The sequence below is a fragment of the Tursiops truncatus genome, chromosome 2, assembly GCF_011762595.2.
Source record: "Tursiops truncatus isolate mTurTru1 chromosome 2, mTurTru1.mat.Y, whole genome shotgun sequence".
In the NCBI taxonomy this organism is placed as follows: domain Eukaryota; kingdom Metazoa; phylum Chordata; class Mammalia; order Artiodactyla; family Delphinidae; genus Tursiops; species Tursiops truncatus.
In genome coordinates, this window is record NC_047035.1 from 87,723,819 (window position 1) to 87,746,743 (window position 22,925).

Genomic DNA, 22,925 nt, shown 5'->3' on the forward strand with positions numbered 1-22,925 from the left:
GGTTTTCAGTGAAAGTGGGAAAAACAGAGGTAGAAAGATGTGAGTAGGATAAAAAACAAGGCATATTATCTTGACTTTGAATATCTGTAGCTCTTTTCTTTTTTTTTTTTCCCCGCCGTACGCGGGCCTCTCACTGTTGTGGCCTCTCCCGTTGCGGAGCACAGGCTCCGGACGCGCAGGCTCAGCAGCCATGGCTCACGGGCCCAGCCGCTTCGCGGCATGTGGGATCTTCCCAGACCGGGCAGGCGGACTCTCAACCACTGGGCCACCAGGGAAGCCCAATAGCTCTTTTTGATGAGCAGAATTTAAAAGGATAGGAGGAAAGAGTAATTCCCGGTGGGGAGGGGAGAGGAGAAGTGGAAAGAGAATATTAGGTGGAGGTTTTAATAATGTAGACGGGCATTGCCTCTAATACAGGACTTAGTACTGTTGTGCCCCAGATAGACAATAAGGACTTAATCACATGAACAGAAGAGGTTATGATTAAGTTGTTGTCAAAGAACATTCAAAGGAGAAGTCAGGAATATGAACAGAATGTACTGGTGTGCCACAACTACGTCAGATGGCTTGGTTTTCCTTCTTTCCCTTCTTCAAGGGATTTAAAATGCTACACTGTGATTCTCTTTTGCTCGGCTGATGCTTTTGTATACGAAGGACATGCATGGACTTTACAAACAGGTTGGAACCCAGGTTATCGAAGGTGCCAAGGCTGTATTTCTCATCCACTCCAAGTCACCTAAGACATTAGCACCAGAGCACTCCAAAATACTGTGCCCCTGGGCTTCCCTGGTGGCGCCGTGGTTGGGAGTCCGCCTGCTGATGCAGGGGACGCGGCTTCGTGCCCCAGTCCGGGAGGATTCCACATGCCGCAGAGCGGCTGCGCCCGTGCGCCGTGGCCGCTGAGCCTGCGCGTCCGGAGCCTGTTGCTCCGCAGCGGGAGAGGCCGCAACGGTGAGGGGCCCGCGTACCGAAAAAAAAAAAAAAAAAAAGGCAAAATACTGTGCCCCTGAGGACTGTCGAGGTTTTTTTCACAAAACAGCAAAATCTCTAGGCTCCAAAAGCGCAGGTGGTGATGCTCGAGTCCGGGAGCCAGGGAAAGAGAGTGCTATGTGGCGACTCCCCAAACCACCAAGGTACATGCTTAATGACCTAGTAAAGGTAGCTTACGCTGCCTCCCAGACACCCGTGACTAAGGCCTTGTTCGTAAAGCTATGGAAAGGACGACTGGAGTTCATCAAACCCAGCACCACAGCAAACTAGCCCCAAGGGTCCGAGCGTTTAACTTCGTCTAACTTTCCGATTGGTCCTTTCTGCCTCCTGTAAGGGAACGGCAACTGATCCCTGGCGCATGCGCATCACGTGGTTCCGGCAGAGGAGCTCTGTGTACCGGTCTTTCTGGCCCGGGTGGAATTCTTACCCCACTTTCCTGGGCCTTGCGTCTTCCGTGAGTAATGGCTCCGGACTCAGGTCCCTTTCCAGAAGGGCCGCTCTTAAAGCTGCTACCCGTAGACGCTAGGGACCGGGGCACCCAGCGCTGTCGCCTGGGCCCGGCGGCCCTCCGCGCCTTAGGCGCGCACCTGGGCTCGGCGGTGGAGATCTCGCTGCCTGACGGCGGCTCCTGCCTCTGCACCGCCTGGCCGCGGCGGGATGGAGCGGACGGCTTTGTGCAACTGGATCCGCAGTGCGCGAGCCCGGGGGCGGCAGTGGGGGCGCCGGGGTCCCGGGGAAGTCTGAACCTGAGCCGACTCCGGTTAGTGCCCTGCCCGCCCCTTCGGCTCCTCGCCGTGTGGCCGGTGTTGCGGGAGCTGGCGGGCGTGTCTGGTGCCCCAAATCCAGCCGCGGTGCTGGAGGCGGCGCAGGAGCTGCTGAGGAACCGTCCGGTCTCTCTGGGCCACGTGGTGGCCGCTCCTCCGGGCGCTCCCGGCCCGGTGGCCGCCCTGCACATCGTCAGCGGGGCACCCAACCCGAATCCGGCCGGGCTGGTCACCCCTCACACCCACATCAGTCTGAGCGGGCTACCTCCGTCGGAAGAGGAGCCGCAGCCCGAGGTGCCCCTGGGGGGCCTTTCCGAGGCGGCCGACTCGCTGCGGGAGCTCCTCGACTTGCCGCTCAGCTACCCCCGCGCCTTGGCCTCGCTGGGGCTAGAAGTGCCACGCGGGGTGCTCCTGGCTGGCCCCCCCGGAGTGGGCAAGACCCAGCTAGTGCGGGCCGTGGCCCGAAAGGCGGGCGCGGAGCTGCTGGCCGTGAGTGCGCCCTCGCTGCAGGGCTCCCGGCCCGGGGAGACCGAGGAGAATGTGCGGCGGGTCTTCCAGCGCGCGCAGGAGCTGGCCAGCCGCAGGCCCACCCTTCTCTTCCTGGACGAGGTGGACGCCCTGTGTCCCCGGCGGGGCGGCCCACACCAAGCCCCCGAGAGCCGCGTGGTGGCCCAGGTGTTGACGCTGCTAGACGGCATCAGTGGGGGCCGGGAGGTGGTGGTTGTGGGAGCCACCAACCGGCCGGACGCACTAGACCCAGCGCTGCGTAGACCTGGGAGATTCGACCGAGAGGTAAATAGGCTCAGCCAGCTAGCTCATTGCCCCCTGGAACCCCGGCCTCTTCTGGCCCCGGTTGGCTGCCCCGAGGCGTTTGCCACTTAGGTTTGGAAGTCAGTGAAGCTGGAGTGGGGCTCTGTAAAGCAGAGAACCCATTCTCTGGTCCACAAATGATCTGCGAGCCAGGACCCTTTCCCCCTCCAGAGTCAAATTGTTCTGAGAAGCAGGGGGGCCGTTAGGGATGAGTTGTGCAGGTCCTGAGAATGAGGAGTACTATAATCAGTAGTGTTAGTTTTTAAGGGAACTAGGACTGCTACAAGCATATTAAACTCTTATGAATCTGGAAGGAGAATTTAAAGTAGGATAGCCTCAAGAAACAAATGTATTGAAATAAGGGGGAAGGCAGGGAAGGACTAACTCAGAGCAGACATTTAACTCTTCTGGATTTATTCATTCCTTGTTCGAACGCCAGCCTCCTATCCCACAATTGCTCCCTGAGTTGCCAGGAAGGTTGAATATTCAAAGCTGTCCTATTTTATAAACTTCAGTCCTAAATTGATTCTTGATTTCTACTAAATAGTTTGAATAGTGATTATTTAAATGATGTTTGAACTTTGTGGTAGGTTTCTAAAGAGACAGGTGATAATTGTCCACTTTAGCATAATCTGTTTAGAACTTGAGTGGATTTCTTCTTCACACCATGTAGTACCTGTCCTGAATAAGCTCCATAAGAGCAGGGACATAGACTATCTAGTTTACTGGCTCCTAGAACGTGGTAGGTTCTCAAAAATAACAAACACTGGGCTTCCCTGGTGGCGCAGTGGTTGAGAGTCCGCCTGCCGATGCAGGGGACGCGGGTTCGTGCCCCGGTCCGGGAAGATCCCATATGCCGCAGAGCGGCTGGGCCCGTGAGCCATGGCCGCTGAGCCTGCGCGTCCGGAGCCTGTGCTCTGCAACGGGAGAGGCCCGCGTACAGCAAAAAAAAAAGAAAAATAACAAAAACTTATTAAATGACATATGTAATTTTAACTGTGCAACTTTCTAGCCAGTGTTACTCCTCTGGAAGATAAGGATTTTCATGTATTCAGAATCTAAGGTATGCTTAAGAGTACACAGTAATAGTTCCAAATTTGTTCGCTAAATTATTATACATGTTTGTGAGGATTAAAAAAATAATATTTTAAGCTGTAAACTTTTTCTTTCCTTGCTTTGCACATAGATTGTCATTGGAACTCCCACACTTAGACAAAGAAAGGCGATTCTACAAGTGATTACCTCAAAGATGCCCATCTCCAGTCAAGTCGATTTGAGCCTCCTTGCAGAAATGACTGTTGGCTATGTTGGTGCAGACCTGACCGCACTCTGTAGGGAGGCTGCCATGCACGCTCTGCTTCATAGTGAGAAGGTAAGAAGGATTGATTTATGACCTTCTATGTGAACCCTTTTATTAACGTAACAAGTTAATTTGGAGATTAAAAAAAGTGGTAAGTACATTTTCTTCAAACTTTTGATACCTTCAACAGCTGTTTCTTACATATTTTTTTTAAAAATAAATTTGTTTATTTATTTTTGGCTGCGTTGGGTCTTTGTTGCTGTGCGCGAGCTTTCTCTAGTTGCGGTGAGCAGGGGCTACTCTTCGTTGCGGTGCACGGAGTTCTCACTGTGGTGGCTTCTCTTGTTTCAGAGCATGGGCTCCAGGCGTGCAGGCTTCAGTAGTCGTGGGTCACGGGCTCAGTAGTTGTGGCATGCAGACTCAGTAGTTGTGGCACACGGGCTTAGTTGCTCCGCAGCATGTGGGATCTTCCCAGACCAGGGCTCGAACCCGTGTCCCCTGCACTGGCAGGCACATTCTTAACCACTGCACCACCAGGGAAGTCCTCTTACATATATTTTTACAACTGAACTCCATAGAAATAGTATATGACTGAAAGTAGGGACAGAGAGCTGAGTTCTTCAGGTTTGCCCAGAGCGTTTTCCCCCACTCCCATAGTAACTCTTTAGTGCTGAAGCCCAGAGCAGTCAGGAAAAAGACAGTGTGGCCCCAGAAGAAGTAAACCTATATCTTTTTAATTTTTGTTTTATTTTGAATCTATTTCAGACTTAGAGAAAAGTTGCAAAAATAGTACAAAGAATTTTTGTATATCCTTCACACAGATTCGTCAAATGTAACATTTTATCACTTTTGCTTTATCATACTCTCTTCATGTGTATGAATGTTTATGTGTGTGTGTGTATATATATATATACTCATACTCTCAAATGCAGCCATGATGCCCCTTTAGCATTGAAAATTTAAGTGTATATTTCCTAAAAACAAAGACTTTAAAACCACAGTACAATTATCAAGATGAGGAAATTAACACTGACATGATACTTCTTCCTAATCTATATAGACCTTAACCAAATCTCACCATTTGTCCCACTCATTTCCTTTGTAGCAAAAATTTTAAAAGGAAAAAAAAATATTTTTTAATCCAGGATTACACCTTGCATTTAGCTGTCATAGCTGCTTAATCTTTAATCTAGAAACATTCTTCAGTCTTTCTTTCACGACTTTAATTTTTTAAAAGTACAATTCAGTTATTCTATAGAATATTCCTAAGTTTGGGTTTGACTGATGTTTTCTCATGATTTGTTTCAGGTTTTGCATTTTTGGCAGAAATATCACAGAAATGATACTGTGTTCTTCTCATTGCATCTATTAGGTAGCAAATGATATATCTTTGTCCTATTACTGGTGAAATTAACTTTGATTTCTTGGATAAGGTGGTATCTCTGAGATTTCTCCATTGTCAAGACACTATTTTTTCCCTTTGTTGTTAATAAGCATCTTGAAGGGAAAATAAGCTTTTCTAACTCAGGAGACGATTAGGTGCTTAGGATTTTATTTAAATTCATCTTTGACATTCAAGTCCTTAATTCATGACTGCTTTTCTTAAAAATAGTTAGGATATTATCTTAAATATAGTAGTTTTCAACACTATAGATTGGAAAATCTGTTCACTTTTATGTAATGTCAACCTGAATCCCTAAACCCCTTCCGAAAAAAATTATTTTCAGCATGCTGAGGATTCTCTTGTAACCTTAAAATTGTTCTTTGACCTTATAATTTTTTAAAACCTAATTCGAGTTTGTTTAAGGTATGAAAGGATGATTTATCATTCTAAATTTTGAAAACCTTTTTACCTAGGTCATTTATACCCTTACTCATGTTCTTTTCCTTTATTTTTACTCTTACACCAAAGGTGGGGAAGGAGTTATGTGAACTTGTAAGTCCTCATCTTTTCAGTTTAGGACCAAAGCTGCTTGAAGATTTAATGACAAGTCCCATGTGTGAAGATTTGAGGATATATAATGCCTCTTGAGGGGAGGACAAGAACACCACGGTGTGGGAAAGGAGATTTACATTTAGAATCCCCTCTGCTTTGAAGTTCCAGGTTTGACCTTAAGCACGTTGGCTTAGGTGGACCATCCAGCTGCAGCCGTCCTAGGGTGGAGCCCACTGCTACTTCAGGAGGGGCCTGCCCAGGCATAGTTACCACAGGTGATGGCTCAGTTCATAAACAACCAGGGGAAGTGGAAGAAAGAAAGGCAAAAAGGAAGAAGGGACAGAGGCTTCTGGGAAGGTACTGGCTCCATCTTTTTCTTCTTTCCCTCCCCAGGCAGCTGAGGGGCTGCTGCTGCTTCTGTCTGTGCCGGGGCAGACAAGGGCACATCACAGTTTGTTCATCTTTTTGTCAAGTATGCCTATTAAAGGGTTAGAAAGACAGTTTAACACACACACCTATAGACATAGAGGGGAAAGGATTTTTATCTGCCTGAAAGGATTATGAAAATCAAGTGAATAGTGTACACACAAGTAACCTGCAAGTGTAAATGGGATTTTCAAATGTCAGTTGGTGTTACTTATAAATTAGTTAGTATTCAGTTACCCAATATCTAATACTGCTAACTAGTTAAAAAAAATAGCGCTATTTCAAAAAACTATTTAATAATGTTGTTTGTGAGAAATTAAACAAGATAAAAATTATAAAGAAAGTAAAAATTGTCTGAAATCTCACCTCCCAGAGATTATAATTATTGACATTTTTTAGGAAAACTGTTCAGAAAAGCTCCACGTATACATATTCACTTATTTAATCTTTCATAAATGGGATAAAATAGTTTGTTATTGAAAGTGGGAATTTTGGGATAACTGAATGTTCAGAATTTGATGTAAGAGGGCAAATACTTAAATATAATACAGATATTACAAATAGAAATATGTTTTTGATAGCCAGAAAGGAAATGATCTACTGATTTGACCATTTTAGAATGGCAAAACAATACTATTAAAAAAAAAAAAGAAAGATGACAAGTTCAAAAGCAAAACAAACGAACAATACTATAAGCAAAGGCAAGACACGAGACAGACTGGGAAAAATACTTTCAGCCCATGACAAAAGCCCAATTTCCTTGGTGTAGAAAGAACTCTCACAAAGCAATAAGAAAAGACCAACAATCCAAGAGAAAATGGGTAGCAAGATATGAACTGGTAGTTGACAGTAAAAGGATTACAAATGGCTTATACACATGAAAAATCCTCAACTTCCTTTAAAAATTAATCTTTTGGTTCTTTTTCTTTTTTAAAAACTTATTATTTTGAAATAATTAAAACTTCAGGGAGAGTTCTGAGATAGAGAACTCCTGCTAAATCCTTTATCCAAATTCACCAGTTTTTAACATTTTGCCAAATTAGCTTTATCATTCTCTCCTTTCTCTTCTTCTCTCTGTACAGCTGACCTTTGAACAACACAGGTTTGAACTGCACCAGTCCACTTATACGTGGATATTTTTCAATAGTAAATACTATAAATACTGCACGGTCTGGGGTTGGTTGAATCCACACAGACGTGGGGAACGGCAGATATGGGGGGCCACCTCTACTTAAACGAGGATTAACTCCCATGTTGTTCAAGGGTCAACTGCCTAGGTATACACATTGTTTTTTTCTGAATCATTTGAGAAGGGGTTGCATGCATCTTAACCCATTATCCCTTAATATTTTAATGTCCATTTCCTATGAAAAAGTATGTATAATCTCATTATATTCAGGAAATTTAACATTGATCAAAATGTTGTCAGATTTATAGTTCCTATTCTAATTTTGCTAACTGTATCCATTTTTGTAGCATTCTTTTCCTCCAGTACAGGATCTAGTCCAGGATAATGTATTGTGTTTAGTTTTTTGTTTCTTTTTATCTTGAACGCTTCCTTAGCACTTTTTTGGTGTGTGTGCGACATTTGACATTGACATTTTTCAAGGATGCAGGTCAGTGATTTTATAGAACTTCTGTCAGTTTGGGTTTGTCTGTTTCTTCATAGTCAGATTCAGGTTATGCATGCCCATTGGGGATACTACGTAAGTGATAGTGTCCTTTTTATGATGTCACATGTGAAGGCACAGTACGTCCACCTGCCCCTCATTGGTGATGTCCCTAATGGTGACTGATGTGATCAATCAGTCAAGGTTTTGTCCAGTTTATTTACTGTATAGCTGCTATTTTTCCCTTTGCAACTAATAAGAAATCTGTGAGGAAACGCTCTGAGACAATGCAGACACACTGTTCCTCATCAAACTTTCCCTCCCCTAGATTAGCATCCATTGATTCTTGCCCTAAACAGCCTTTACTGTGATGCTTGCAAAATTGATTTTCTAATTCCATTATTTTCCTCTACCTCACTCTTGATTAAAGAAATTTAATTAACACAATAGTGAGCACCATTTCCTCTCTCATACTGGCCGAAATTTAAGGTTTGGTAATGTCCATTGTTGGAGAGGTGTGGGGAGAACAGCTTCATATATTGGTGCAGCTTTGAGGACAGTTTAGTAGTAGCTGTGAAAATTGTTAAGTGTACATACTCTTAAGCACAATAATTCTACTTTGAGGAAATTATTATATAAAATATTTGAGCATGTGCACAAGGACTTTCAGTTGCTGCTTTGTTTTTGTTTTGTTTTTGTTTTTGTTTTTTTTTGCGGTATGCGGGCCTCTCCCGTTGCGGAGCACAGGCTCCGGACGCGCAGGCTCAGCGGCCATGGCTCATGGGCCCAGCCGCTCCGCGGCATATGGGATCCTCCCGGACCGGGGCGCGAACCCGCGTCCCCTGCATCGGCAGGCGGACTCCCAACCACTGCGCCACCAGGGAAGCCCGCTGCTTTGTTTTTAATAACAAAAGACTGGAAACAACCTACGTTCAACAGAAGGATGTTGTTAAAATACTCATACAATATGCAGTTGTCAAAAAGAATGAGATAGAGCTGTATTAGTTGACATGAAAAGATTTCTAAGATAAATGAAAAAGTACAAATTAATATGTATGGTATGGTCACATTTGTGTATCTTTTTGAAAGCATATACATATGTCATAAAACATACTGGAAGAATACACAGGAAACTGTTGACATTCTCTGGGGATGAATATTGGTGGAGTTGAGGGGGAGACATTTAATTTTTTATACCATGTGTTACAAATTTCTTTATAGTGATAACAAAATAGATGTGTAAATTCAAAAGAGGATTTACAATTAAAAAGTAATTGTGTTTGTGTACCACAAAAAAGGCCCACCTGATTTTTGGTTTGATTTTGCTTTTTGGGGTGGATTTCTTCAGAACCAGGACAATCCAATGATTGATGAAACAGACTTCCTTGAAGCTTTTAAAAAGATCCAGCCCTCATCATTTCGAAGTGTCATTGGACTGATGGACATCAAGCCTGTTGGCTGGGAGCAGATTGGTGGCCTTGAAGATGTAAAACTGAAGTTAAAACAGGTGAGATAGAGAATCTGCTTAAGCCAGTAGAATATGACAGTCTAAGTGTAATGCTTTATGGTGAAAACAAGCTGCACTGAAACTTCTTGCCGTCATCACTAATGCAATCCTAACATCTAGATCTAATGGTCGATTTTCAATCCTTATTTAACCGGACTCTATAGGCATCAAATATTATTTTTCATACTTTCCTGCCTCACCCTCTTTTTGTTTGCTTTTTGCTCTAAAGAGTTTATAATTTAGACCGGGGTCAGTAAACTCTTTTCTGTAGAGGGCCAGAGAGTAAATATTTTAGGCTTTGTGGTCTCTGTTGCAACCACTCAACCCTGCCATTGTAGCACGAAAACAGTCGTAGACAGTATGTAATGAGTATCTGTGTTCTGATGGAACTTTATTTATGGACACTGAAGTCATATAATTTTCACGTCACAAAATAGTATTCTTTTGAATTTTTTTTTTAATTTTATTTATTTATTTTTGGCTGTGTTGGGTCTTTGTTTCTGTGCGAGGGCTTTCTCTAGTTGCGGCGAGCGGGGGCCACTCTTCATTGCGGTGCGCGGGCCTCTTACTGTCGCGGCCTCTCTTGTTGCGGAGCACAGGCTCCAGACGCGCAGGCTCAGTAGTTATGGCTCCCGGGCCCAGTTGCTCAGTGGCATGTGGGATCTTCCCAGACCAGGGCTCGAACCCATGTCCCCTGCATTGGCAGGCAGATTCTCAACCACCGCGCCACCAGGGAAGCCCTGAATTATTTATTTATTTATTTATTGAGCATTTGGAAATGTAAAAACGATTCTTATTAGTTCATGGGCTATACAAATACAGATTCTTTGTTCATAGGCCTGAGTTTGCCCTGGAACTGGTAAAAACACAAAATTATAATAAACAGTCAGTATGGCCTGGGTGGCTACTTGATACTGGTTCTCACAGTGGCTGTTGAGGGACACAGCTATTCAGCCCTTCTTACCTGCATTGCAGGTTCAGCAGTTGATTTTGCCAGTACCCCTTTGGGTGATCCTGCCATAAGGAAGTAGGTTTCTCTAATTGCACACACACAAGACTGATTTATAAGTATCAATTATAATTTATTTGTCTTAACTGGAAGCTACATCTACAGTGAACCCTGGAATCCTTGTGTCCATGGATAAGCACGTTTATAATATGCCCTAATTTTTTATTTATTTATTTATTTTTGGCTGCATTGTGACTTCGTTGCTGCACTTGGGCTTTCTCTCGTTGCAGTGAGCGGGGGCCACTCTTCATTGCAGTGTGCAGGCTTCTCACTGCGGTGGCCTCTCGTTGTGGTGCACGGGCTTCAGGCATGTGGGCCTCAGCAGTTGTGGCACACGGGCTCAGTAGTAGTGGCTTGCGGGCTCTAGAGTGCAGGCTCAGTAGTTGTGGCTCATGGGCCTAGTTGCTCTGCAGCATGTGGGATCTTCCCGGACCAGGGATCGAACCTGTGTCCCCTGCATTGGCAGGCAGACTCCTATCCACTGCACCACCGGGGAAGTCCCCCTAATTTTTTACATGCTTTGTCTCGTTTAATCTTCACAAAATACATGCGGGAGATGAGTAACACCTTCCTGTTAGAAACACTGTTTCTTTAGCTCTGAATATTAAGCTTTCCTGCCTTTCTGAGCACTCGTCTCCCCTACCTTAAATGTTAGTTCTTCAAGCTCCTGAGAGTTTTCTTTTTGCATTTTCTGAGTGAGCCTTTGATCTCCTCAATGTCCCAGGCCTCAGCTGTCCCCTGAAAAATGCTAACTCAGAAATCTTTATATCCAGCGCAGATAGTTCTTTTGATCATTAGAACTACTTAAATGCCTGCCTACTGGATAACTTCCAGGGATCTCAAACTCAGCATGTCCAAAGTTCAGCTAATCAGTTCCACCTCTACACCTGGATTCCCTCCCTCAGTGAATGCAGCCAGTCACCCCATCCCCTCACTCAGAAACCTGTCTTCTGAATGCATGGAGTCATGTCATAACGTACATAACGTTACATAACGTAACTTCCCCTCTGGATTTCCCCTGCGTATAATACAGTTACATTTTATGTTTCATATACATCCCTCCCACACCACCTCTGCTGCCTGTGGCACATCAAGCCTTATTATTTTTGTAGTCTGAATCCTTGCAAGAGACTGCTAAGTGGTCTCCCTCCCTCTAGTTTCATTTCCTTCTATCCATTCTCTATACTGCTTCCTCACTGTTGACTAAAACTGTCAAGGCCCAATGTGATCTGAATCCTACTTCCACTTCAGCTCTATCGCGTCTTGCCTCCCTCATCCTCCCCTCTGTTCCTGCTTACTGTTGGGAGATGAATTGGATGCTTTCCTGTGTCTCTGTATATATTGTTCCTTGTCTGTGGAATGCCCTTCTCTGGTCTGCTTGTTAGTTTACAAGCCTGTCTCCCCAACTAAAATAGGAGTTTCTAGGTACAGGGGTCTTGTCTATCCTTTTCTGTAGAGGCAATATATCAGTAGTTAAGAGCTTGTGCTCTTGATCTACACTGTCTGGGTTTAGTCTTAGTTCTGCTGCCTCGCTAGCAGTAAGATAAGATCTGGGCGGGTTACTTCACTTTTTTAGCCCGAGTTTCTGCATCTGTGAAGTTATGATGATAACAGAACCATCTACCTCAGAGGTAGTGAGGATTTACTTACTATTATGAGTGCCTACTTTGTGAAGGTGTGTCACTCTAGGTGATGGGGATTTAGAGGTGAACTTCGCTTACATTCTAGCAGGAGCAGAATGACTAACTCAACATGGAAAAATAGTAGTTTCAGACAGCAAATGAATAAGTGCTCCAAAAGTAGAAGATGGGTAGTAGCGTAGACTGCCTAGGAGGAGGAGGATCTGCTTTAACTACGGTGGTTAGGGAAGACCTCTCCAAGGAAATGACATATGAGTGGAGACATGTATGATGAGGGATAGCACACAAAGATCTTAAGGGAGTGTTCAGGCAGAGAGAGACTAGCAGGTAAAGGCCACGAGATGGGAACAAACTGGAGTGTTTGGGCGATGGGTTATGTGAGGCCTTGTAAGCAGTGGTAAGTTAGGAGTTTGGATTTGGATTTTATTCTAATTCTGATGAGAAGTCATGGAAAGATTTTAAGCAGGAAGTGATGTGACCTCACTTAGGTCATAAGGCTGCTGTGTGGAGATCGGACCACATTTCCAGCTCATAGCAGGTACCTGAGGGTTGTGGAACGCATGAATTTACTGAAGTTTTTGATGTTCATCATTATACTAAAACAACTCTCTCTTTTTGTGTCCTGTCTCTTTTTGTGTACTTTTAGAGCATTGAATGGCCTCTGAAATTCCCTCGGGAATTTGTTAGGATGGGCCTGACAGAGCCAAAGGGAGTTCTCCTGTATGGTCCCCCTGGGTGCGCTAAAACCACCCTGGTGAGGGCCCTGGCCACGAGCTGTCATTGCTCTTTTGTTTCAGTGAGCGGAGCTGATCTCTTTTCACCTTTTGTTGGCGATTCAGAAAAAATCTTGTCTCAGGTTTGTTTTTTTATTTTCCCTCATGCAGTTAAGTTGACTTTTGAATTTTTGTTTCATGCCTTAAGGATAAACCTTATTTTTTAAAATATAACTGGCTTTTTTTCCTATTAGGAAAGTTATACCTGATTGTGTATAGAAAATTTAGAAAATATAGAAAAGTGTAAATAAGAAATCCTCCATAATTCTTCTACCTACCGTTAACATTTTGGTGAATTTCCTTTGCTTTTCAGTTTCCTTGGGCAGGGAATGGGTGGATGGTAATATATATCTGTGATTTTTTAACTTAATATTATCACTTTTAAAATTCAATAATATTAAATATTCTTTGAAAATATGATTTTAACCCCCATATAATACTGTTATTCCTTATTTATTCATTCCCTAGTTCTTAGACATTAGAATCTTTCTCTTCTTTTTATATTTTAAAAATTATAAATACAGAGTAATGCAGAAAACATACATTCATATGAATAAGGCATGACGTATAGCTTTTAAATATTTCCGTTTTTCGAACAAAAGGTATTTCGACAAGCAAGAGCAAATACTCCAGCAATTGTGTTTTTGGATGAAATTGATTCAATCTTGGGCTCTCGATCAATCAGCAGAACAGGATGTAATGTTCAAGAACGTGTTCTTTCTGTTCTCCTAAATGAATTAGATGGTGTTGGATTGAAGACTATAGAGAGAAGAGGAAGTAAATCAGATCAACATGGTAAATACAAGGAGCTGGAAAAAAACGAAGAGGTATTTATTAGCCAGAACACACCAGGCCAGCATTAGGTAGAATGCATCTGCCCTAGCTTTCCCTATGCTGGATGCATCTCAGAGAGTTATATAATTTCAGTGTGACTCTTAGGACTTTTACAGAGCTGGTAAAATAGTGACTTACCTGGGAAAGGTGAGGCAAATTTTATAATAAAGTATCTTAGGTATATATGAACGTGAATTTTTTCCTAAGATTAGAAACATAACTACATATTGCTAGTGGAGAAGGGAGTTTCTTCTTATTTTCATACCCTGAAAAACTAGTGTTCATCCCTTTCTAAAATTGTTTATGTGAAATGAAACATAACCCATGTTTGGGTTACTGATCATTGGAAATAATGATCAGTAATTGAAAATCTTCAGTTTTCTTAAGGAATGGGTTTCCTTGGTTATAACAAAGTTAAAGTGACCTTGGAAATCCTCTTCCTCTCTTTTGAGCCTTCTCCAGATAGAGTTTGGTATCCTTAAGTAATTCCTGACAGATAATTTTTCTTCTTTTATTTTTTTCTTGTTCTTACTTGTTTCCCATTTTTTAAATTGTTCCATGGAAAGAGAGTCTTACAGCTCCTTAGGAACATATGCCACTAGAATTTGACGGGACCCATCAGGTTTTCTAATCAAATCTCCTCATCATGCAGGCTTTCCTTCTATAGCCTCTGACAGGTGTTTACCCAGCCTCTGCTAAAATACTTGCAGATATAGGGAACTCATTGCTTTGAGAGATCACATCACTGGAGAACTGCTTTGATAATTAAGTTCAACAATTTTGAATGCTTAGCATGTGTAAGGCCTTGTTCTGGTTGCTCTTAAATATTTCTTATCTTCAGGATTTATATAAATGCAGCTTATGTTAATTGTCATATTTCTGCCTGTGGAAAGAAAACAAAGAGGTAGAATCAATCTCCTTCTTCAAGAACGTGAGAGCCAAGACTTTTCATAGCTATACATGTGTTAGTCAGATGCTTCTGTCTTTTCAAGTCGTCCATTAAGTTGTAATCATTCACTGGGGCCCAGGTGCATTTAGGTCAACAGATATATGTTCTCTGCTGTGGTGTAAAGCTTTTCATCAGTTCTCACACTGAGAGATGCCCCATGAGGATGGATCACTCCCTTCACTGTGTACACAGAGTAGCTCTTTGATAATAATTTGTTTCTGGGGTACCTTGATACTGAGAAGGTGGTCTGGAAAGGAAATGTAAGCATTCTAGTCCCAAGAAAAAAATATCCCCCTATTTAGAAACAAATGGACCTTCTGATTTGTAATTTTAAAAAAATACATTTAATAATTAACAACTTATTGACATTACTTTGTGTTGTATGTTTTCCCTCAGCTAGAGTTTCAGGAAGTTTTTAATAGCAATGTCATGATTGTTGCAGCAACAAATAGACCTGATGTGTTAGATGATGCCTTGTTACGGCCTGGAAGATTAGACAAGATTATTTATATTCCACCTCCAGATGAAAAGGTAATCATTGTGCACATTTACTCTGTGCATTTCTAACAACACATCAGGGAGCTCTAAGAAGACGGCAGAATTGAATCCCTTACTGGGTGTAGGTGTACATGGTCTATGTCCTATATTGAATTCCGCGTTTTTCCTTATCTGGGCCCGTCATAAATCATCATTTTCATCTGCTTTTGCTGGGTGCTCTGGCCCTGTTTTCAGAGAAACATAAGCCTAAAAGCAAGGTAGTAATTTCCTTTTTGTGGAAGACTCAAAATACTGAGTTTATCGAGTCTACTCAACATTATTTTGCAACTAGAATGGAGGAATCCTGAAGTGTTAAAAGGGTTTTGGAGGTTATCTGGGTCAGCATTCTTATTTTTCAGTGGAAAAATTTGAGGTTACAGAGATTGTACAATGTATCCACAGCCAAAGAATCAGTAAATCCATTGCCCTTCACATCCAGAGCCATTGGCAGTAAGTGGTGAAAGACACAGAAAATGAATTTTTTTCCTTCCTTAGGCTTTTATCAGATTTTGAAGGGATGGAAAAAAAATTATATCTATTTTATTTTTAAATTGTGTCTGATAATTTATGTATTTGCTTTTGAACCATGTCTGATGGGACTGTTTGTACCCAAAAGAGAGATTCATCAAGTCTCTTAAAGATTATATCTATGGTTGGCTGTTTTTTAAATTAATTATAAAAATATTAAAATGTATCATGATGTCACATTTACTTTCTTCTTGAGAAGAAGTGATTCTTTCTTATTGTTTCTGAAATATATATACTTTCTCTGTAATACGATAGAAAACTCTAACTTGAAATGTTTTAATACAGCATTGTGTCAGACGTAAATGTTGTAAGGTTATAAACGTATTATTTTTTATTTTGTTCCAGGGCAGGCTTTCTATTCTGAAAGTCTGTACAAAAAACATGCCAATGGGGCCTGATATTTCCTTGGAAAATGTAGCAGCAGATACCTGTTTTTTCTCTGGAGCTGATCTTGGAAACCTCTGCAAAGAAGTAAGTTAATTAATGAAGAAAACCTATAGTTCAAAACATTTATTCAGAACTTCATTCACTTGGCAGTATTTACTGAAAGGGAGGCACCATGTGAGGTGAAAAAGACCACTGTGGTCCCTTACCTTCTCTTCAGAGCGTACAGGTTGATGGGGCAGTGGGGGAGGTGCAGAGAGGTAATACTGAATTAAAACATGTAGTGAGTCAGGGAAGTTCAGGGTGCTGTGGGAGTACCTAGGAAGGACACCAGTCCAGACCTGGGGGCACCAGAGAAGGCTATCTGAGAGAGGGTGTGTGTACATTGAAACTGGAAGGATGATTAGGGAGTTAGCTAGGCTAAGGGAGAGAAGCGGAGTGTTTGAGGCAGAAGGAATAAAATGTGCAGCAACTGGAGGTGAGAAATGACATTATTGAAGAGGTGGAGTGGACAGTGGCCAGATCACACAGGTTCTTGTAGGTCACTTTAAGGCATTTAGACTTTATGTTGGCTGCCAAAAAAGGCAGCCACTGTTGGGTTTTTCCTTTCTATAAACTTGTGTTAAATATAACATTCAGAAAAATGCACAGATCAGAGGATATGGTGCACTGAATTAACATAAAGTGAACACACTCGTATAACCACCTCTCCAGAAGCTTCCCGTGGGCCTTCCCACTCTATCCCAAAAGAGAACCACTCTCCTGACTTCCAGCACTGGGGGGATTAGTTTTGCCTGCTTTTGCACTTTATATAGATGGAACCATACGGTATGCTCTTCTGTCTGCTTCTTTAACTCAAGATTATGTCTGTGAAGTTCATCCGTTGTTTTGTGTGTAGCAGTAGTTTGTTCATTTCCATTGCTTATAATATTCTAATATATGAATGTGCTGCTTTTATATACGCATTTTATCTTTGAACATTTGTGTTACAACTTTTTCGCTATTATGAATTATGCTGCTATGAACAATCTTGTACGCGTCTATTGGTATACGTGTGTGTGTATGTCTATTTCGTATACAAAGAGAATTGGTGGGTCATCGAGTATGTGTTGATCTGTTCCTTTATGATCAGTGCTGTTTCCTGTTTAAAAACTACTCTGAGGTCAGGAATATAGTCTCTCTTTTTGTAACTTAACTTTTTTTTTTATTGGTGTATAGTTGATTTAAAAAATTTTTATTTTATACCGGAGTATAGTTGATCTCATCTTTAAAATATATGCACTCACAGTGTCTATATTATTCTGCAGTCTGCTTTCCCCCCAGCCCCCCACCCATTTAAGGCTAGAATTTTTTTTTTTTTCTTTTTTTTTGCTGTACGCGGGCCTCTCACTGTTGTGGCCTCTCCTGTTGCGGAGCACAGGCTCCGGACGCGCAGGCTCAGCGGCCATGGCTCACGGGCCCAGCCGCTCCACGGCACGTGGGATCTTCCCGGACCGGGGCACGAACCCGCGTCCCCTGCATCGGCAGGCGGACTCTCAACCACTGCGCCACCAGGGAAGCCCTAAGGCTAGAATTTAATGTAGAAGAGAAGATGGTCTACTGAGAGGACTTTTAATCACTTTAACTTTTTAGCTTAATGTTTCTATTATCATGAATATTGAAATTCAATGAAGTGAGACTGAGATTTTTGTGTTCAGATTTTTTAAAGTATTACCATATATTATAAAATAACAATGAAGCGTATTTATTATTTCCTATTGTTTGTCTTTTATAGGCCGCCTTGCTGGCTCTGCAAGAAAATGGACTGGAAGCGACCACAGTGAAACAAGAGCACTTTCTAGAATCACTTAAGACTGTAAAACCATCCTTAAGTCACAAGGATTTGACTTTATATAAAAACTTATTTCAGAAACAAGGATTTTCTAACTTAGAAGATATTTAAAAATTATTTTACATACCTGCTTAAGGATTAACTTAAATGTGAACGTGCATTATAATTTGCAACTTCACACTCTGTGTGTGTTATTTCCTATAAATAAAAAAACTTGGGCCTAATAAGCTAAGATTTCATACTTACAGAAAAGTTAAAAGAATAATACAAAGAACTCTTATACACTCTTAACCCAGATTCTCCAATTTTTCACATTTTTCTACATTTGTCTCCTTTCTCTCTCTCCCTCCTCCCTCCTCCCCACCACAGTATTTTTCTGAACTATTTAATAAAAGTAGATTTTACACATCATGCCCCTTTATCCCTTTAATACTTTAGTGTACATTTTCTTATAAATGAGGTTATTTTCTTATATGACCACAGTGCAGTTATCAAATTCAAGAAATTTAACATTGATACAACATTTTAATCTATTGACGATGAATTTCATCCATTGTTCCAATAGTAATTGTTTTCCCATTACAAGATCCAGTTTAGGATCATACACTGCACTTAGTTGTCATGTCTCTTTAGCCTCTTTGCCTTTTTTAATCTGAAACAGTTCCTCAGTCTTTCTTGACCTTGACACTTTTGAAGCGTACAGACTAAGTATTTTATAGAACAGTTGGTTCCTAATTTGTGTTTGTCTGATGTGCATCCTGATAGGTTCAGGTTATGCATCACCAGTGGAGCATATGTATGTGCTGTCATGTCCTCAGATCACAGCTGGAGGCACGTGACATCTGCACATTATTGGTGATGTTAATTTTGATCACTTGTTTATGATCTTGTCCGTCTTCTCCACTGTATAGCTACTAGTTTTCCTTTTGTAATTGTATTTTTTAAGGAGATAGGTTATATATAAGTTTTTATTTTCCTTTATGAAAAGAGTAATAATGCTAGAAAATGTAGATAAACATGAAGAAAACATGTGGGTATTTAACTTTCCAGTCCCTTACACATGTATAGATAACTTTTTAAAACCAAAAGCATGGTACTGTGTAGCTCTTGTTTTTCTCACCTAACAGTACCTGGTAAGCATCTTACTGAGCCTTTCTTCACTCTCAACGTGCCACACAGGGTGCAGGAGCGTTCGTGAAGGAGACAGACATGGCACTGATAGGGCAGCTGGGAGCGGAGACCTCCAACAAATCATGCAGTGTGAGTTAAACACAGGAGACGAGCTTCAAAGGAAGTATAGGTACAGTCAGGACATGGTGCGTGAACTATATGAAGTCATAAATGTCAAGCAGTTGGAAAGTTTTCTATTTCTGACGGGAGCCAGTACTGTTATTAAGCAAAACCTCACTATTGGGGAACAGTTAAGGAAAAGGCCTGTCTTATTTATAGGTATAAAATATAATTCAGTTAAAATTATTCTAACAACCTGACTCTTGCTTTTGAGTAGTAGGGAAAATACCTAGAAACTTTATTAGAATTCTGAATATTTTCATTCATGTTCTGTCCATTATTGATTTTACAGGAAAAGGCAGCCATTAGGCCTTTGCCATCCCTAGGCCTGAACCCCTAAACTCAGATTCTAGCTGTATGCTCCTTGTTTTTTCCTAGAGAAAGTTTCTAGTGGTCAGCCAAGAAATTTAGTACCCACACTTTGGTTAGAGGCTGAGTTTTTATTTGAAAATGTCTTTTTAAACTGTAACTTTGCAACAGAACTTTGGAAGCCTCCTGAGGACAAAAACCATGTTTCTTCTCTCATTGAAATAAATCAATAAATGATGAAGTCAGATCAAGGATTTCTTTGACTCAACTTCAGTGTGATTAGAGGATGGCTCTGGGAAATTTCCAAAAGCTGTGTTCGTAATCGGTGAGAAAACACTTCAGCTTCTAAGTATTATACCTGGGAAGTGTGAACAGCTTTACATTAAGCTCAAACTCCTTTCTGAGCCACATTACAGCATTAAACAATGTATCAATAGTACACTCCCATACCATCTGAAATTTAGCAAATCCATATTTGCTAAACCTGGTAACTAGGCAGCCACTGAAGGGTGGGCAGAAAGAATTCCAACACAAAATATTTAATGAAAGGATATTTTATTTTTCTTATAAAGCCTGAGCTGGGCTGATTAAAATCTAAGTTTGAATTCCTAACATGGGAACCAAGTAGCTGTGGTTCCATGCTCCTGCAAGCCCGGGTTGCAGCAGCTAGAGAAGGTTCTGGAAGTTTCTGACAATTGGGGTGGGGAGGAGAAGCTCCCCCAAGGGATTTTGGGCTTTGGAGCAGCCACAGAGGGTAATGCTGGTGAGTATCCTGAGTGGGTTCCTTTGGGGCACTGCCAAGATTTGAAGGGTGAGAACTGTGCCTGCTAGTTAGTCATTCTGGGAAAGACTAAACACAAGCTCAGTAAACCTGGGCATTAACCAAAAGAGGGAAAGTATGGCTTTCAGGGTCTAGTTCTCATTGTGAGCTTTAAAACAGCCAGTCTAAAATTTCCTGATCAACAGTAGTGAGGTAATCTGCATGATAAAGACCCCTCTGTTTCCTTCCCACCCACCCCCTCCTCCCACCCCATCCTGGCCCCCAAAAGAAGACAGTCTGGCTTGAAACGAGCATTTTCTTTTGCTACTACTTCTTGCCCCACCCTAATGCCTTTATAAAAGCTTTCTGTTTGTACTACCCCTTGGAGCACCCTGCTAGTTCATGAATCATTGAATGAAGCCAATTAGATCTTCAAATTGACTCAGTTGAATTCTGTTTTTTAACGCTATATACAATTTATAAATTTTTAAAACATTTTATTCTGAACATTTTCACACACATTTAATAATATAACAAAATCCCACATATCTGTCACCTAGATTGAATAATTAGTATTTTGCTAAATTTGCTTCATTTTCTACTGAAAAACAAGTATTTTCAGGTAAATCCCAAACATCATGATATTTCTTAATTATTTCCACATATAATCTCTTTAAAAATGTGTTTTTTTAAAAAAAAACCATAATACTATTATCACACCTGAAAAAATCAACAGTACTCCCTTTAATATCATTTCATATCTGGTCTGTAAGTTTCTCTAGTTGCCCCCCAAATGTCTTTACAGTTGGTTTGTCTATTTCTATGTTCAAATAAATATCCTCACCTTTGGTAAGATTTCTCAGAGCCCATTAGTCAGAATTAATCATCGGTCTTTGGCACCAGATCATGACAGAGCGCGTTAGAGTTACTTATAGGCACTAAATTGTAAGAAACGTGAAGTAAGGGACTTGTGTTTTATTCTTTTAAATTTACCATGCCCCATTCCGAGAATAATGCCTAGGCTATTACAAAACTGCATTTTGAAAAGAAATGACATTGGCAAAGCAGGGCTCTAAGTTTAAGGTCATTACTAGGCATGGGCTACACTCCCCCCGCCCCCCCCCCGCCCCGGGGCGTGCCACGTGGCTTGCAGCATCTTACTTGCCCCACCAGGGATGGAACCCGGGCCCCCAGCAGTGGAGTCACGGAGCCCTAACTACTGGACCGCCAGGGAATTCCCAAGGGCTACACATTTTAATTTTAATTTGTGGGCCATGATATATTCCTATAAGATTTCTTTCCTTTTTCTCCTGCTTGTATCCTAGAAAAAACAATTTATCTTTAATTAACAAATTGAGGCTTTTCTTAGAACCTTCTGACAAAAGAAGCTTTAGAGATTCTGCAGAAGGAGCATTAAAAGGCTTCTTTGATTCTATTCAATACAAACCACGGAAAATGTTGAATTTTCTCTGAAGTAATCAACAAACGTCTCCAGCTACAGCTCGAGTTACACAGTAAGAACCCTTGTCAGTGACTGGGTGAGAAGTTATATTTATGATCTGCCTTATATAAAACAAATCTTTGCAAATAATAATTACTATTTATTGAATGCCTACTACAGGCAAGGCAGACTGCTACATGCTTTGCATACATTCTAACATTTTTTCCAACTCCCTGCCGAGCCAGGTTTGTCCCCATTTTACAGATATATAAACTGAGAGTCATGAAGGTTAAGTAGTTTCCTCGAAGTCAATCAGCTAATAAAGTATGTCGGGGTGGGCTCTGAACTCACGTCAGTTTGAATGCAAAGCCCACGACTAGAAATAAAATGGGGCTGAAACAGAGCTGGGTCTGGCCGTTTAGAAAACATTAAGATGTTTTCGTTTTTAATGCTAACTCATAGCTTAAACTTCAAACAGTTTTAAAATAATTGTTTTAAAATAACTATTTTTAGATAACTGAGCTTGCACTCTTGACTTAATCGCAGTTGCTAAGAGCAGGGTGCAGAAAGAACAGTGCTGCCTGATTGCCAGACAGACCGGGCTTCTGATTATATCTCCGCCGCTTACTGGCTATGTGCCTAGAGCATCTCTGAGCCTAAATAACATACCTTGCAAAAATGTCGAGAAGATTCCAGTACAGTGCCTGACACACAGATACTGATTTAATTATTATTCCCGTGGTTCTGCAGCCGCCTTCATGCTCCGTGAAAGGCTGGGCTGCTAACTTAGGGGCGAGTTCCTTCAGGGTCGTCTCAGAGATCTTCTCCTGGAAACCTCTCCGGTTGATTCTTTTGTTTCTTCTCTCTCATCTCCTGATTTTTTTTTTTTTTAATGGAAAAAATCAGGACAACAAGGAATTATTCTGAAAGGAAATTTACAACTTAAATTATCTCCATAAGTGCGCCACATCACATTTTTGGAGCTTTTAATGTGACTTGGATTAATTCTAGTTTACCTGCCTGCACCAAGGAGCCTCCCATGGGACCCCCGGATCTGCGGCTCCTTTTCCGGACCTCCTTTTAGACGGGCTGTTTTTCACCTGTTCTTGGCCATCCAAGTGCCCCTAGTTCTCAGTTCCACCCCCTTGCAGACCCGCCAACGCCCAACCTGGGCTCGCTCCGAGCGGCGGGTAAGAACCGCGGCAGGCGGCAGGGAGCGCTAGCGTCCTGCTGCGCGGAATTTGAAGGCCCGGCATCCCGCAGGGGGCGCCCGGTTGCCGGGCGCCCGGCATGGAAA

At 41.8% G+C, this 22,925-nt stretch overlaps 1 protein-coding gene and 1 long non-coding RNA gene across 6 annotated transcripts; one reads left to right on the plus strand and one right to left on the minus strand.

Moving 5' to 3' along the window:
* The first annotated feature begins 1,365 nt into the window (after positions 1-1,365).
* Positions 1,366-19,674, plus strand: AFG2B (AFG2 AAA ATPase homolog B). Of its 5 annotated transcripts, none has more exons than XM_033851631.2 (8): positions 1,378-2,546; positions 3,751-3,936; positions 9,185-9,343; positions 12,639-12,848; positions 13,368-13,560; positions 14,991-15,079; positions 15,959-16,084; positions 17,772-19,674. In XM_033851631.2, exons 1-8 carry the CDS (start codon positions 1,452-1,454, stop codon positions 17,937-17,939), a joined length of 2,226 nt encoding a protein of 741 aa, XP_033707522.1. In that variant the 5' UTR covers positions 1,378-1,451; the 3' UTR covers positions 17,940-19,674. The 5 variants fall into 5 exon arrangements, 4 of the variants coding, with proteins under 4 accessions (XP_073656992.1, XP_073656991.1, XP_033707522.1 ...); XM_019935450.3 differs by having other exon boundaries at positions 1,381-2,546; positions 13,368-13,592; positions 14,945-15,079; XR_012330087.1 differs by lacking the exon at positions 17,772-19,674 and having other exon boundaries at positions 1,366-2,546; positions 14,945-15,079; positions 15,959-16,018.
* A 1,386-nt stretch (positions 19,675-21,060) lies between these two features.
* On the minus strand, positions 21,061-22,762 carry LOC141278011 (uncharacterized). Its single transcript, XR_012330090.1, has 3 exons — positions 22,645-22,762; positions 22,298-22,501; positions 21,061-21,125 (listed from the first exon to the last, which is right to left on the minus strand). It is a non-coding gene; the product is annotated as an uncharacterized lncRNA (long non-coding RNA).
* Positions 22,763-22,925: the final 163 nt, after the last annotated feature.